At 37.1% G+C, this 17,449-nt stretch overlaps 2 protein-coding genes across 2 annotated transcripts; both read left to right on the plus strand.

Annotated features, from left to right (window-relative positions):
* The first annotated feature begins 1,968 nt into the window (after window positions 1-1,968).
* On the plus strand, window positions 1,969-7,990 carry LOC145779535 (uncharacterized). Its single transcript, XM_082591141.1, has 7 exons — window positions 1,969-2,145; window positions 3,212-3,365; window positions 3,841-3,968; window positions 4,948-5,073; window positions 5,176-5,223; window positions 5,631-5,733; window positions 6,285-7,990. Exons 1-7 carry the CDS (start codon window positions 2,028-2,030, stop codon window positions 6,511-6,513), a joined length of 906 nt encoding a protein of 301 aa, XP_082447267.1. The 5' UTR covers window positions 1,969-2,027; the 3' UTR covers window positions 6,514-7,990.
* Window positions 7,991-8,493: 503 nt separating this feature from the next.
* Window positions 8,494-14,292, plus strand: LOC145780231 (general transcription factor II-I repeat domain-containing protein 2A-like). Its single transcript, XM_082591934.1, has 2 exons — window positions 8,494-8,901; window positions 14,194-14,292. The coding sequence occupies exons 1-2, from the start codon at window positions 8,494-8,496 to the stop codon at window positions 14,290-14,292; spliced, it is 507 nt and encodes a 168-aa protein (XP_082448060.1).
* Window positions 14,293-17,449: the final 3,157 nt, after the last annotated feature.

The following is a 17,449-nucleotide window of genomic DNA, read 5'->3' on the forward strand; positions in this document are numbered from 1 at the left end:
GAACCTAGGGCTACAGAAAGTTTCCCAATTTGAGTCAAAATATCCCGTCTAAGATGCCGGGCCTCTCGAACTGACTTAGCCTCATCGTTACTGGGTCCCTCCCCAGAATGGCCTGCCCGACCGCAAAGAACATCATCAGGCTTAAAATCAGTCGAGTCCTTGTCGCCACCGAGTGTAGACATATTAAATGTTGGGGCTAAATTTAACAATTAAAAAAAAAAAATTAAGTTACACAAACACACAAAATTATTAGGCTACAGTATTTATAAAAAACTTAACTGCAAAGACCGTAAAAAATACAAAAAAGAATTTAAATGCACAATACCGTAGCTGTACGGGTATGAAGTCCTAAAGTCCACAAAACTTGCTTGGATTCTTCCACTTGAATCTACAAGCACAGATGGATTGTCTTTAATCTTCTTTCTTGCCAATGAATGTCAAAGTTATTTTTTTTCAGTACCAAACTGAGAAGAAATGTCTTTACTTTTCTTTGCTTCTGTAAGAGTGTAGACTACCAACCAACAAATCTTCTTTTATTATTTCTTGTACTTCTAAGTAGTTCTTCTGCACTAGCTGACAACAAACACGTCTTTTATTTTTATGCCTTCAAGTGCTTCTTGGCCTACCAGCTAACAAAAATCGTCTTTTATTTTTTATGGTCACAGCGGTAAACCATAATCTCTTCGTGGGAAAATGGTAACATAAAGTTCCCGGATCCGTTTGTCTGCATGTAGTGACCGAAAAAGAAACACTCCTCGAAACGTCTATTCAAAAAGTGTATTCCTGTAAAATTAGCCCGCGGCTATCGAAAATTAGATGCAATGCCGTACACCATTAAAACTTGTCACTACAGGACAGATTACTTGGATAAAAGACGGAGAATTTAACCAGCTAGCAAGCACCAAATAAACCAGTTAAATGTGCGACCGACTTCCAACAAACAACTTCAAGAATGAATCAGAAAAATTTGTGATAACTCAAAGGCACGTCAGCAGTTAGTGTGACGCAATATTTCATGTTTGAACAGGTTTCAAACTGGAACAGGTTTAAACAGGTTTGACACAAGTCTTACGAACGATGGTGCAATTTTGGCACATGTTTTAGGAATTTCCATGACGTAATATTCAGTAGACTTGAACGGTTTTTATATGACGTTTGATTAGGTGAACAATTGTCTGGAACAATAACTTAGCATACTTTTTATAGTTTACAGACCTGTCTTGAGCTCTTTAAGATAGACTACGAAAATGGACAATTTTGCCAGCTTTCAATTGTGCTATGAAAAGTTTTAATTTCCTGATAAAGCTAATTATTCACTCGAACATTGAACTACACAACTGACCTTTCTCTTGTAAATGCAAATTGAGCTCAGCTAGCACTTCTGTGAGGTCAACTAAGAAAGAAAAATGATTCAACCATTCTTCATTTTCTATAAAGTTGACATTTTGTTTTTTTTTCTCCATGAAGTTTGAAATACTATTTGGAGTGAAAGTGATTTGATCTCAGGTGGGCCACAAAAATCTCAGGTGGGCCGCAGGTTGGACATCCCTGAGCTAAGGGATCCATTATTCACGTTTTGTAGATGCGCGCTAGAATGTGCTGGAAATTATATTTTCGCAACAATTGTTCGTGCTATGCAATGACGAATTGTATCTCTCGTTTCTGTGTTATTTTTCGGCAGACAAATATGACCCATCTAGATGGTACTTCTCGCGGACATCACATGCTGTGTCTGCCGTGAATTTCGAGGCCTGTTAAAAGCTGACTTGCCCAGCAACTGTTTAATAACTTAGAACTACTCTGTAGAGTTTGCATATTGGTAAATTAATGGCAATCTTAGGTATGGTACCATATAGGGCATTATTACACCTTATAGGTGACTTACGGTAGATTGTGTAGGCCAAGACATGTTTTAATTGCTAATTCAATAAGTTGAAAATTATGTTGCATATTTTAAGACAACTTAGTTGTGTAGCCTATAAGCTGTCTGTGGATTGACTAGGCCTACATTTAATACTTGAATTGAAATGCGCTGGATAACCACAATTTTCATAGCTGATCTTCTATTATGGGTTGCTGCAACAGTTGATGGAGGCGTCCATTCCTGGCTACAATCATGGATAGCATCACCCCAAGAACATGATAGTGAGTTTTTTATTACATGACCTTTGTAGTGTCTTCTAGCGTATGGGGTGGTAGCAATCACGTTATTTCATCCAGGCACTTGAGCCATTGGACTGTGTTGTTATCAAGCGCTGTAAGGTTGGCATTTTCATTTTGAAATCCGTAAATCAAGCAGTTCGTAAATCAGGCAGTATTGTAATGTGAAGTCTAGCTTTAGGTAAGATAACAAGCATAATTAACTACTGTTAACTAAGTATGTTTAAACAACATAAAACAAATGTAATTTAGTACCAACGGAGAAAAGTCTTTCCACCGCAGCATTGGAAGGAATGGGAATTTTTTATTTAATAAACAGACGTTTTAAATCAGCACTGGGAAAGCTCAAGGATAAGCTTCTGTCTGAAAAAAGGATTCCCCAATTGACATTTCTTTCAGTACCCACGTTTTATGCGGTGGCACCAACACACCAAATAATTCATCCTCAGCGTGGTGACTGGTGTTGGCGTCACTCTTGTCGGTATCATTGTGACTTGGTTTTCCGCAATTGGTTGAATGATTTCTGCTTTGATTATATCATGAATTATCATAAAAATCTTCACATGTCATTTTTTTTAAACTTCAAATTGAAAAGTAGTGTGAGTGCAACTGAAAGAAATGTAGCGCCTCTCCGCTATTGCTGCATTGTAAAAATGTAGCATCGCTGCAACTACCAAGAAAGTAGTGGTGCTAGTGGCATTACAAAAGTAGCGTGCTACACTGCTACTGCCCACTTCTGACAACATCATTGTCTGTCAGAACATTTCATGCTCGTTGTGGCTGCTGATTGTTTATAAGTTAAATTGGTTTTGTGTGTGTATCATATAGACTGCAATGTAAGTGAATATTTCGGGTGATGACAGAGTCTGTAGCTGAGTCATCTGACACCGTATGTTAACTTATAGAGGTGTCTTGTTGGTTTCAAAACTGTGCAAGTTTAAACCTCTTGTGAAAAAAAGCGTTTTTTTCCAGTTATTACATAATTTTTTTTATTGAATACTTAACTCACATTTTCTTTACAGTAATGACTAAGCTTTATAATATATTTTAGGTAAAGTTCACAGTAGAAGTAAAAGGAGTTTATATAATTTTCAATCTGTGATCCATTGTTTCCAACCATGGTCAAATGCTCTCTCTCACTATGGTGATTATGGCTGCTATTGTGGATATAGAGGCCATGGACAGCCTTTGGATGACACAGACAAGTAAGTTTTGTGTTGTTTGCAAATTGTGATAGGGTTTGTTTGTTTTATTTTCTGTAAAAGACATGACAATGTGTATATATAGCAACTGAACATCAATATTTTCTTATAAACCAGCATTTTTTTTTCTTGAAATCTAGGCTAATACAGATTCATTGCAGCCAAGCCTGTCTGTCTTACTCAACTAACACTCGCCTGGCAAATGGTTAGCATATTAACCAATTTAAAAGTTAACCATATTACAATAAAAGCTTGCTGAGATACAAAAATGTTTTTTGTTTTTTTTATTTAATTTTTTCACTTACCATTTTTCTTAGTGAATTTAATTTTAGTTTCAGTAAGACTGTCATTTTAACAGCAAAGATGTTCTGTTACAATATTAAAATTTAGTTTAAACATTTTATCTCAAGTTGTCTGATAAGCTTGAAACAGATCATTTGCCCTTTATGCTTTAATGAAAAGGTTGTTAAATTTTTAGGTGTTGTTTCTATCATGACAATTGCTATGACAAAGCTGATCATCGTGCTGAAACGCTTTCAGAGAAGACTGTGGGAAGTTACTTTTCAAATTACAACTTTGAGTGCATCGGCAATAACGTCACTTGTCGTATGTATACTTAGAAATTAGAATTAGATAGAAGTGTACTGTATATATATACCACTGGTATATATATATATTTATATCAAAATATAGTTATTACTATCTGAATTCTTAACAGTCTGTTTCACCTCAAACGGATCATCAGAAGAGTCTTATTCAAATAGAATATTTGGTATATATATAAGACCTTCTGATGATCCGTTAGGTGAAACAATTTGTAAAGGCTTCAGATAGTAATAACTATATTTGATTTTATATATATAATATATATAAAACAATGAAAACTATCAATACTACAAAAAAGTGCTCAATGCTAAGCAAAAAAGCAAAGCAGAGCAACAAAAAAAAAAGCAAAAAAGTTAGGTGAAACAATTTGTAAAGGCTTCAGATAGTAATAACTATATTTGATATAATATATATATATATTTCAGTCACATGGTATATATATTATATATATACCATGTGACTGAAATACTATAATTTTCTTTACTGTAGCTACCATACTGTACAGTACATGTATTACTAAATACTTAACAATCGTAAGCAAACAAGAAGTTGATTTTAATTTTTAATTGTAATATTAGTAAATTGTTGTATTATCAGGAAAAAAAGCCATAACCTGTTGTGCATGGTGAGGGCCTTTTCCCATAATTTTAAGTTTTCAGTGTCTGAAGTAGATTTATACATTTATCTTAATATTCAATTTTTTTATGTGTCTGTGGTATATATATATTATAAATGTATAAATAAAAACAAAGCCAAGAAAGATGGCATTGTGGCATTGAAACATGGACATTGGACATGCAGTGTAGAAAAAGTTGAATATACAATATTGGAACATTTTGTTATTTTTTGTTGCTTTCAGTTTGAATGATGATGACTAAGGGCTGAACTGCCACAGCTAACTAAAAGTATTGGAAGTGACTCGATGTTCAAAATTTATCATCATGCTTGTATTACAGTTCTCAACAAGGTTTAATTGCAGGTGCAGATTTAAACACTAAATACCAACAATCGATCTGTGAATGTGACAGGCAAGCTGGAGAATGCTTTTTGAGAAATAGAAAATCTTACAGTTCGAAACTCTTCAATATTGACACTGGAAAATATTGTGAGTTTGTTGTTTTTTATGTTTATAATATATATATTGAATTTTGTTTGAGATTTATCAGTGTTTTTATCATTGTTTCGAACTTGAATTTATATATTTTAGGTGGTGAGAAGCCAAATTTTGACGATATTTATCTTGGCACCCATACATGTAAGTTGTTAAATACAAAGCAAATATTTACTGTTACCTTGGTATTATTTGAACTAAGGTGTAGCCAATCTTACGTTTGTTAATTTACTTCATTTTTCCTGCATCTAATAATATAACATTACTACGCAATGACGAATCCATTGGGGGATCGATCACTCCCCTAAAACATTGAAAAGTAACTTTATTTACGGTGTGTTTACAAGGTGGGATTTATCTAAACCTATACGTAATTGTCATCATTCAAATTCGGTTTGTGCTTAAATCCCCCCATCCCCCTAAAGCTACTTGCTGAATCCATCCCTGTTACTGCGTTACCGACGAGCATTAGCAAACATAGTAAAGTCAAAAACTTCAAGAAATCAGCCAATGACACACAAATTTTCTTCTAATTTTGCGACGTTTTTCAGTGAGCAAATTATATTCGTGCAATTTGCTACCAGAACAGGACAGCTGCTGTGTGGATAAAGGTTACAACTCTGTGTATAAGTTGTGTTGCGGCGGAAACTTGAGGTAATTTGCATGTCGAGAGTCTTGCAGTGTTACATGACATCATTTGAAATCTATCACGTTGCTACAGATGAGATGAACAATACCGTAGGTCGTTTTGTTTCGTGTCGAAAGATCAGATCATCGTATACACGTATTTAATGCACTGATGACACTATAATTTAACTTCAGCATTTGGCATTCTCGAATTTTGAAACGTTTCTAAATCTAATGCACAATATATTGGAAGCCATGACTAGTTTTAGGATCATATGTTGTATTCTCAGCTAACCGTACTGTGAATAGAATAGGACAGAGTCCGACAGATGCTGGGTTTTGTTTAATCGTGGTTTACAACTGGCAATAAAGATTTTAGAATAGATGCACTGGACGGTTAGGTAAGAGAAGTAAATCCTTGTGTGCGTCTTGCAGCAAGCAGCAAAGTGTCTTTTGCAAAGGCATGCTCTGTATCAGTTTCGAACCGATGACCTTTCAAGCGGCAATGACATGCTTAACTACGGCAAAATATTCATGTGGGTAATGTCACTAACCGTTTTTGTTATTTTTGCTTTTAGGTCAAAATCCTCAAGTAAAAAAGAAACTATCCGCTGCTGTGGAAATCGTTTCTACGATCCCCGACTGCACTTTTGCTGTTATGGAGTCCTTCACCCAAACGCTTTGCACATGAAATGCTGTGGTGTTATGGGAGCTAAAGTTGACACAACTATTGCTAAATGCATTGATGGGAAACCTGTTCTAAAGGAAAGCGCAGCAGCGCCATTGAAATCTACAGTTTTGCTTTGAATACGACATGTTCTCAGTTTTTATGTACCAAGTTTATTTTTTTAAATTGTGTTTGTTGCTTTTTGCCGTAACAGGAAGGACATTAGTTACAGTAGTTCGTAAATTGTTTAAGCTGGAAGTTCTCACAACACTTGAAACTTCACTAGAGAAGGATCTTCAACAGCTTTCGCATAGCTCTACAAAATTATGGATAAGAAACTCTACTTTTTAGGTGCTTTTTTGGTGGTTTAGCTTAATATTGTAGAAGAAACCTGTTTTTTGCTTTCATGTAAAAGTCGAGTGAATCTAATCCTGCTTTTTTATGTATACTTCTGGTGAATGCGAGTTGTATTAACTCCGCAGATTTTAAACTGTTTTTTCAGAACTTGATTTATTTATGTGGGCATCATTGAATGATTGCTATTTTTTGATTACTGCAAGTCGTAACGTTATTGTAACATATGTCTTAATCGATTGCTGTTATAAAAGTAAGAAAATATTTACTTAAGTTTAGCATTGATTTGTAAATTTTGATTTTCAAATAGTTCCAACTTTGTACGACTCTTGCAATGCCTGGAATAACTATAGTGTGCTGATATTTTCCTATAAGTTCATAAGGCTCTGTTGTCCGTTTGAATGTATATTTTTCTATTGTCTCATATTGTCGTTTTTTTTTATACACAACTCAAAAAATTTGTTCATGTACCAGTATAATAATGTCTTCATATGCCAGCTTTATGTAATAATAAGCTATCTTGTCAAAAAGAAACAGCCAAAATTTGAAGTGTCTGTTATCTAACTTTATTTAGATATTTAAATGTTCTAAATTTGTATGATGAGAAACGTTCCAAATTGCAACGATTTTACCATTTCTTTTCTTATATGCAAGTTTGTTTTTTGTAAACTGTCAAATCGATTTTTACCAAAAGTGCCATCAAATTTTCGAAAGAGAAACGTTTGTGAACAATTTTTGGTAAATAATTTCCTGCCGTTTCGTTAGGCCTATTTTGTTTCAAATTTCGTGATTTAAGAATCTGAGTTTAACTTTGTTAGCTGACTGCTATTCCAACTACAGTACTTCTGTACTTGGCTCATTTTGCAAATTTGTTATTTTATGGCAATTCTACTGCAAATAATAGAGATCTCATGTTTAGAAGAAAAAAAAAAACGAAAAAATGTGATACGTATTAAAGCGATTGCTATCCACAATGTTCATTGCAAGTTTGTGTAAAACTGATGTGTTTTTATTTCTCATTCATGTGGTTTTCTTCTCAAGGTACTTTTTGACATAGGCTATATTTAAATATATTAAAACAAATCGTGAGTCTTTTTTTCGTTGACATAATCAAGAATGTTTTGCGATCTGTAAGTTTCTGACAATATATTTGCCATTACTGTTTTATTGCTTGTATGAAATACGTTTTTATAAACTATTGCCTTTATTCACACTGTTTTTGTCTTATGCATTTAAACTGCGTGAAGTAAACAACCAAATCAATTCCAATATTGCTTGTGTTGTGCAAATACGCTTGGCATATCGGCTATAGTGTCATATTGGTTAACAATCAGTTTAACCCAGGGGCGGGCAACCTACGGCTCGCGGGCCGGACCCGGCCCGCGACCGGATTTTGAGCGGACCGCAGACAGTTTCCAGTCTATACATGATAATGTGGCCCGCGGCCACACTCTGCCGCAATCCCCCACTACTTGCTTACTACGTCAAATAATAGTGACTGTTAGTTATTCTTTAGTTCTTTGTGTTCTTTGATTCTTTGTTTTCGGTTTTTAGTCAAGTGACAAGCATGTTATGTTCCGTCATAAACGGGCCCTTCCATCCTTTTTCTTTGTCTCTTGTAAGAATCTCATTCAGTCTCAAGCCAAGGGAAGAGCACTTTTGCTCACGAAATGTACTCAACAGTGAAGGCATTCAGGGTGACGCTAAAACTGTTTTCTCGCCAGCTCAATCAGAATATCACAACACACTTTCCAACACTCGAAATTATGGCACCCCAGATGATGACAATTGAGAAGTACACCAATGTGATATCTGCACTAGATAATGAATTTAGTCGTCGATTTGCGGACTTCCAGAAACTTTCTGCTGAGTTTGATATCTTGTCATCACCCTTTACAACTGACTTTGAAAAGGTGTCGGATGCTTTACAGCTGGAATTGATTGATTTGCAGTGTGACTCTACCCTGAAAGAGATATTCCTATCTAAAGGCATTGACAAATTTTATGCGTCACTGAAGGAATCCAAGTTTGCCAACCTGAAAAAGATTGCCATGAAATTACTTGTTCTGTTCGGGTCTACATACATTTGCGAGCAAACATTTTCGACCATGAACATTAAGAAGACAAAGCTGCGATCCAATCTCACTGTTGTTCACGTGCAGTCTTTACTGAAGGTTTCTACGTCCGCAGGGGCGCCGGAAGCGGGGGGGCGGATGCCCCCTGCCCTCAATTTTTCTGCAGATGAAGGGGCAGGGGGGCAATGATGCCCTTTTAAAGTCATGTAAGTTACTGCACATTTTGCAATATAACAATTTCTGCTATTCGCTTTTAGCCTAATTATAATCTTTCATTTTTGCCTCAAAATAATATTTATGACACAAAATTTTGCAACACAGTACAGGCCTTAAAACTCGTTTTTTTTTCGGCAGCCATCTTGGCCTACCGGGAGCTTCTTCTCGGCGGCCAAATCTGCATCCTTGGAGGCCAAAATAAAAATAACCAGGGCTGGATTTCAGCCGGAGCGCCGCTCCGGAAGCTCGATCAAAAAATTGACTTTTCCGGAACGGCGTTCCGGAAGCTCAAATATTTTATACTCTTATTATGCTTTGCCCTGTTCAATAAAAGTATATCCATAATTCTTGATGAGTCGAACACGTTAAATCGGGTATTCACTCTGATAATATATCTTCGTACCAGTCTTGACGGAAGCGAACCTGTGAATGTATTTGTCTTGTTGAGCTCGCTATTCTTACGGCAAATGGCATCTATGATTCCCTGAAAAGCTGCCTAAAATCATATGGCATGTCTACAACATTTTTATCTTCTTGTTTGATTGGTGTTGTATGTGATGGCGCGGCTGTGATGATAGGTCACAAAAATGGTGTAGCAAAATCGCTTCATGATTAATTTCCAGACATTGTGGTATGGTATTGTGCAACCATAGATTGGAACTATCGGTTCGTCATGCTGTAAAATCAGTCAGTAATTTGAATCGATTTCGATCTTTTATAGACAAACGCTATAGCCTTTACCACGCTTCTCCTAACAATAGCAGGGAATTGGGTGAATGTGCAGCGGCTGTTGAAGTGCAGTTGTTGAAAATCGGAAGGGTAGGCCTACTGGACACACGTTGGGTAGCCTCGAGTTTCCGCACAGTTAGTGCCGTCTGGAATGATTTCCCAGCACTTGTCGAATTTTTCAAAAAGGGGGCTATTAGCGACACAAGAGATTCTCGGGAATGTGCGAAATATCAAGGACTCTTGTCGAAGATAACACCCACGGATTTCTTGTTGGACTTGGCTTTGATGTACGAATACTCTCAAGAATTATCCGAAATAGCCTAAGCCTTGAACTGTAAAACAGAGCATGTAGGCTACTATTTGAGATGCAGATAACAAATTTAATAATCTTGCAAAATTATTTGAAACACGAAGGAACGAATCTGGACGACATTATGGCATTGCTAAGGATGCTGAAGAAAACTTAGAGTTCAAAGGTGTAGGGGAGAGTGTCCAACAGTGCCCCACGTTTTGGAAAATTGAGGTTTAGACATCAAAAAAATAATTTTTTTCAATTTTTTTTTTCTATTATGAAAATTCCTCCTTTTCTTTAGTATTTCCAAAAAAAAAAAGTTTAAACGTTTTACACAAATTTCATAATCAGGCGTTAAAAATCACCTGTCAAAGTTGGGCACTGTTGGATATGGTCAGGTCAAGACAAAACAAAATATAACAGCAACAATTATCATAACATGTGGGACACGCTATCTAGCCGTCGTGGTGACTGTGCCTAAACGAAAGATAGCGAATAGGTTCCAAGGAACCATACGAACACACTGAGCTGTAGTTAAAAGAACAGCCCAAGGTGATTTAATTAGACCTTTTTAAAAGCTTTGGTGTTATGACTTAACTACCAATTGCAATGACAAGGAAGGTGTTTATTCAACAGTCAATCAGTGAAAGAACATGCAATGCAGGAGATTAAAGACATCATTGATTTGGCCTACATGGAAGGTATGATTAACACAAGATACAGACACAACACACTTTAGTAGGCCTATGCTGGCATGTGGTTCACAAGAAATGGCTTGGTTTATAGAGCAAAATAACCAAATTTGACAGACAAAATTACTAAGCAATAGGCCTACACAATAGTTCAGGCACTGGAAGCTTCTTTCACAGCCGAAACTTAAAAAACATACCGTACCAAAAACTCGCCACCACCTAGCTATAATATTGCCCCACCCTAAGGTCTCTAACAGTGCTCCACCGGGGCACTGTTGGAGACCTTAGGGTGGGGCACTGTTGGAACCACGGGCCTACAAGATAAAATGGCGTCAGTTTTTTTTACCGAGGCCTACGATCTGAAACGTTATTACTGAAACCTAGTTTAGTGACTGACCGAGCATGAAAAACTTGTGAAGCATCCCTGAAGCCACTGTAAAAACTGTAACAAAAAAAGTTACAAAGTTCTGAAAATTTACTTTTTACCACCTAAAACAAACTTTCATTTCTACCAACAACAAGCAATGACTTATTTCTGCCTAACTTAGTTTCAGCAGCTTCTACGGACCACGTGACCATGGTAAAGCACGGTTCAGTGTATAATTTGTAACGGATTGCGAAAAACGATGGGAGGGGCACTGTAGGTACCCGGGGCACTGTTGAGCACTCTCCTTTACATGTAAACAATTGCAGAAATAGCCTGCTAATCAATCCCCGCATCTTCTACACTGTAAATCAAAAAGTGTAGTTTTAACTACTTCTAGGGGTGTCCTAAAAATTCCACTTCTACTTTTTCATTCCCACCCCATAGGCTATTGGGAAAGATGGTCATTTCCACCCTACCAAAGGGTGGTACTTTCCACCCAACAGAGAAGGGTGTATAATCACTTAGGAAATTCCATCCAAGATCGCTTGCTGAATTCAACAGACTTGTCATTTATTAACAGCTGATAAATACTTGATTCAACTATTTGGCCAAAGGACACAGTAATGACACACGGAAAAAACGAAATCATTGAAGTGGCAAAGAGATTGCGCTTAGATGAACGCGAAGCTGCTGTGAGAGGACTTCGTGAATATATAACTACGAAAAGAAGATCCCAGAGTCTTCAAAATTTGATAACGTCACTATAATCCCTTCCAATTTCATCGAGCGAGTGTGAGCGCGGATTTTCACAAATGAACCTCATACTGACATCTGACCGTGCTTCTCTACACACTGTAACTGTTTCAAGTTTACTCTTTATACGAATGAACCGTCTTCCACTGAGAAATTTTTAACCAGTGAAGTATGTTGGATCCTGATTACGCCATGGACGTAACCCGGCAATTGAGACCCGAAGTCACCAGAGGATTTATGATTTTGAATACGATAAGTGTCTTAAAATTTGTGGGCTATAGCTTGAAAAATCAAAAGTGGAAAAAACTAAAAACAATTTTTTTTCTTTCTTTTTTCTAGGCTATAACTTGTATTTTTTTGTATTATTGTTTCACTAAAATATGAATATTTGTATTGAACAACGCTATACCATCTATAAACTATGATACTTACTTTAGCAACGTTTTAGGTACATCAAGTGTGTTGTTTCAAAGTCTTATAAAGACATATTTCTGAATTTCTTCTACGGCACCTAGCGCATTTGGAAAGTAAAAAACTAGCGCTCCGGAAGCTAATCTTCTGGAAATCCACCACTGAAAATAACGATAGCACAAGTAAATAGAATTAAACTTGCAACAATGCTAAAATGATCACTTAGCGTTGTTGAAGTCTGGGCCTGAGCGACGTCCTACAATAGAATTGTTGCACCACGCAATAACTGCTTTATCAGGATTGTAATCCAGTAGGCCTACTGCGGGACCATTTAACGACACTCGCACGAGTGTCTCCAAAGTGGCTGATTTTAAAGAAGTTCGCCTCTCCCCTAAAATTCTTTTTAGCAACGAAAAACAACGTTCGACATGTGTTGACGATGACGGCAAGGTAATAAAATAAGTATTTCAATGATGTGAAGGACATTACTAAAAGAAGCATAGCATAATTTTTGCAAAAAATGTTTTCCCCTCAGATGTCAACTAACCTAGTTCTCCTTTTTAACAACGATTCAATGTCCGACAACATCGAATCGACATAAAAACGACAATATTGCCAGCCGATGTAAATTAGCACTTCGGATTCGGATATATTCCATCAATAACAAATATTCCTGCACAATGCAACAGTGGCGATTATGACGCGCTGACCTAATTTTGCGTCACTCTTTGATACTACATATTTTCGACAGTTAATCCACGATCATTCTATTGCGAAATTTAATAATTGTCTAGAAGAGACCGGCGGCCAAACTTGGCCGATTTAGGAGGTAGCACCGGCGGTCATTCAAGCACTAGGCTACCTAGCGGCCATGGCCGCAGGCTGCTTTAAGGCTTGACAGTAGTTTACACCATTATAACATAGCATGATGCCATTGCCCTTCTTTGTATACCGGACACTTGTAGGCTATCATTACTCAATACATAGTGAGCTGATAGATTAGCATTATCGCTATATCTTATCTTAAAACTTGAAAAAAATTGGCCTTTTAGTAAACAAAAGTGCCCTTTTTTCGTAATCTTGCCCCCCCAGTCAAAAATCGTTCCGGCGCCCCTGTACGTCCCACATGCAGCCAGAGTTTAAAGAACTGGTTGACAACTTTGATCGACCACAGATGTCTCATTGACTTCAGCAGCTATTGAAGTACATTACGTTAATTGTTAATAAATTCATTAAATACTGTTTTTGGTCTCTATGCTTTAAACTTAAAGTTTACATTACCGTACATTAAATACGATTTATTCCTTGTCAAGGTTGATGAATACGGGATTAATGTAGCGATTCATGAATCCTGCCCGCCAAGTAGGGGAGATGTGGGACCATTGGGTCACTTTTGACGTTTTTGCATGTGCAGGTTTTATTTGCATCGTAAAATGAGATTTAGAAGTCTTAACATGAACTTTAGTGTAGGCTACCGTATCCTTCAACATACCACAGCATTTAACTAAAAATGGAAGAAGAGAAAATTTGTTTATTTTGCTTGCAAAAAATGTAACTCAAGTGAACCATCGGTCCCCACCCATGGCCATGGGGACCATTGGTTTAAGGGTTGGGGACCATTGGTTCAAAACATCTTGTTGAAGAAGAACTCAAGCACCGTCCAATACAAATGCAATTTTTATCTGCATTATTCATTTTTATTACTATTTACATGGTCTGGCAGTTTAATTTATATTTCTAGCAATCAAAGTATATTAGGAAATTAAAGTAGCCTACTTGCCTATGTCCCTTAGAAGCCATTTTGACGTCATCACTTTCGAGTTAATGATTGCATGGTTAATACGTTTAAGGCTACAACCAACTTTAAAGTTTGGAGATGCCGTAAAAGATGTTGAGAAATTTGCTTATCTCTGTAATTGTTTACTCGGTAGGCGAACAATACTGCTGATTCAGCATTCAGCTGGTCCCCACCAGGTTGTGAACCATTGGTCCCCATGGCGGCCACTTGCACTGAGCATGGTCTCAGTTGAAACTTGGACTAGCTTTTCAGGTCTGCTATTTGCCATCACCTAACTAAAATGCAATGAGAGTTTTTTCTATTAAACCACATTCCATAAGCACTTTGCTCTAGTACAAAATAAAAATTTTATTAGATGTGAAAACTTTATTTTTTGCCTCAAAAATCGTTTTACTGTCTCAAATCTTACACAGACTTCTGTCTTGTTCAAAAACTCGTAGATAAAGATGACGTTATATGTCGATAGGCCTACCACAGACAAAATTTCAAATATCTATTTTAAATGGAAAGGGGAAAAAAGCTCCTGAGTCACTGGTCCCTATGATCCACTGGTCCCACATCTCCCCTACTTCATTTTCCCATATCAGGCCCGCCGACTGGAGAAGTTGCCCGCCCCTGGTTTAACCTATGTCAGTGTTTATAGGGGCATAAGATAAAATGTGCCTTGTAACCTACTTTTGGGGAAAGCCAGAATAACTCTCACAAACTTTCCAAATTTTTCTAAAAGACTACACAACACTATCGAGGAGAGTTGGTTAGTTGAGACCAGGGGCGGCGCCAGCCAAAAATGAGTGGGGTGGACAAACATATTTCGAGGTAATATACTACCGTAAAGTATGGTCGCTAAGATTACCGATTGCGATGTGACTCACTGCAGCTCGGTTGCGAAATTTATTGAAAAATAAACAAAGGAAATTTAAAGGAGGCAAAAGCTGGTTTTCCATTGAGCGCACTCTAAATTATGAACAAAATAATAGAATGGGACCAAACGCTCCCATACATTTCATCTGCGGTCCATAGAATTGCCCACTACGATCTTGATGTTAGCAAGCTTGTCGTTATTTTATGTCATGGAGCTGCTGCAATGATAGGCGGCCTCATAAAAAATTATTGGGTTGTCCCTTAAACATAATTTTTAAAAACCTAGCTGTTACCCAATATTACCCATAGCCACAGGTTAAGAATCACTGCACTAAATTTTTATTTTGCGCTCACAGGTCAGTTTAAAAGCTTTCACCAATTTTTGAGGACCAGTGTTATCGACAATGTCTCGCTCACTGCTGATCTGCAGCAGATGTTCAAGTCTTTGTGATGACATGGCAGGCCGCAGATAATAGTTTATTGTCTTAACTTTGCTGTGGATACGTTCACAAGATGCCACAGTCATGGGCAAAGTAGCAACAGTAGCAATAATTTGAAACAAATTGCTGTAGCCTACAAATGATTTAAGATCGTTTTGTCCACACAAATTCAAAAGTAAAGGCGAACACAACCACGCGGTCTTGGTCAATCCACTTTGGGGCTTTTCAAATTCTAGTTTCCACTTGTGACAATTAGCTGACCTCAAAAAAAGAAGATCCTATTGCTGCCCAACCTGATTTTCGTCGAAATTATAAAATTTGACTAAATATTCAACTTTAGGCAAATTTGATGGAGACATGTGCGTGAAATAAAATGCAGTTGCATTTGACATTAATTCACATGCTTGATCCGAGTAACGTTTTTTAAGTTCATTTAGCATTCTGTCAAAGGATGAAGAAAAATCTCTTCTTAACTTTTCTGTAATGGATCCAGATTCACTCCAAAAAAGACTGTTGCAACCTATCAATATAATATCTTACCATCTCGGAAATGGCTTGGTGGGTAGCGGCATCGCTTAGCCGGCGTAGTGGTTTCACGGGTAATTTGATTTCTATCCGCAAACAGCGATGAGTTGAAAACCAATTTGTTAAAATCTTCCTCTGAACGCAGTGAGTCAAATGCTCTTGTCAAGTCGTTGATAGCAATAACCCCAGTGGTGAGATCCATTTCTTCACTTTTTAAATAATCTGAAGCCTGTTTACTTAACAAAAAGCATTTATGAGGAATAAGACTAGCAGTAACAAATTCAGATTGCTTGATGCGGAACAACAAACCAGTAGCTACATCATTACCTTCGTTTGACATTTGTTGGAGCATTGACAGCAGTGCTGGATAGAGGCTACATTAAAACCCCATCCAGATAATCTGAACGTGCAGACCATCTACTGTAGTAGCCTATCAGATAAAGAGTGCAATGCAATTTTTTCAGACGTGATTCCCTCCTTTTTCAAATGCTCTTCATACAAAAAATCTCTCTTGGGAGAACAGTCCATAAAGTGGCAGATGTTACCAATTGTTTTAAAAATTGTTTTGACTGTCGCTACGTTTTTAACACTGCGCCCAAGCACAAAATTTAATTGGTGTGCAAAACAATGAAAATATACCGACAGTTTTTGGCACTCGCTGCAACTAGGTGTTGCTGTACACTTTCATCCTTGCCTGAAATGTTGGTGGCCCCATCAAAACCTTTGCCTATTAGGTCTTATAAAGCTTGTGTCTCAGGTGTGATAAAAGCCATCACCTCAAAATAGTAAAATTAGACTACAATCAATCAATACAACAGAGCGATAACAATTGAAGATTCTTCATTTCTTTGTATGTCAATGCTGCAAAAGTAATTTATACGTAAGAAGTTGAAATTAATTTATGACGCAGTCACTAGACCCCCCTAACCCCCTGCATACACCCCCCAAGTTTTCTCATCGGATTTCGACGAATTACAAAATTGACCCTAAATAGGAGTGGGGTGGACATGTCCACCCCAGTCCACCCCGTGGCGCCGCTACTGGTTGAGACACTATTGATATTAGCTATATCTGCAGTAGGCCTACCATCCAACCCTCGCAATGTGGGGAGCAAAAGACGTAAAACTGTGCACTAACTAGCCTAAGCATCGATATTATTATAAGTTAGGCCTATTGCTTCGTGTCCATCACAATTAAATACTTTATCAAACTAAAAATAGATTGGCAACTGAAATATCACGTAACGAAAAGTATAAAAATTTATATTAAAGTTATCAAGGCATTCAAATCACCTGTATGTTGGGGTGATTTGAGCCACACTTGGGTAATTTGATCCGCGTTTCGCAAGTTGGTTTCATGAACCTTTATTTTACAAGTAAGCTAGGCGAATTATTGAAAAACTGTAGCATGCAGTAAAATATGCACGGGTAGGCCTACGAAACATTTTAAGAATATAGGCTACAACAAAAAACACAAACGATGACCACAGCAATTATCACACTTCAAATATGCAGTGATGAACACACGTTACTTTAAACTGAATTCCGATGGGCAGCTGCTAAA

The sequence above is a fragment of the Aplidium turbinatum genome, chromosome 11 (assembly GCF_918807975.1).
Source record: "Aplidium turbinatum chromosome 11, kaAplTurb1.1, whole genome shotgun sequence".
Lineage (NCBI taxonomy): Eukaryota > Metazoa > Chordata > Ascidiacea > Aplousobranchia > Polyclinidae > Aplidium > Aplidium turbinatum.

What these genes read in the sequence shown, in the direction of transcription:
- LOC145779535 (XM_082591141.1), top strand. Translation starts at nt 2,028, where the DNA reads ATGCGCTGGATAACCACAATTTTCATAGCTGATCTTCTATTATGGGTT. An exon ending in CCTTTGGATGACACAGACAA is followed by an intron (nt 3,366 to 3,840) that starts GTAAGTTTTGTG and finishes TTAAATTTTTAG; the next exon opens with GTGTTGTTTCTATCATGACA. An exon ending in TTATCTTGGCACCCATACAT is followed by an intron (nt 5,224 to 5,630) that starts GTAAGTTGTTAA and finishes GACGTTTTTCAG; the next exon opens with TGAGCAAATTATATTCGTGC.
- LOC145780231 (XM_082591934.1), top strand. Translation starts at nt 8,494, where the DNA reads ATGGCACCCCAGATGATGACAATTGAGAAGTACACCAATGTGATATCT. An exon ending in ACGTGCAGTCTTTACTGAAG is followed by an intron (nt 8,902 to 14,193) that starts GTTTCTACGTCC and finishes TTTACTCGGTAG; the next exon opens with GCGAACAATACTGCTGATTC.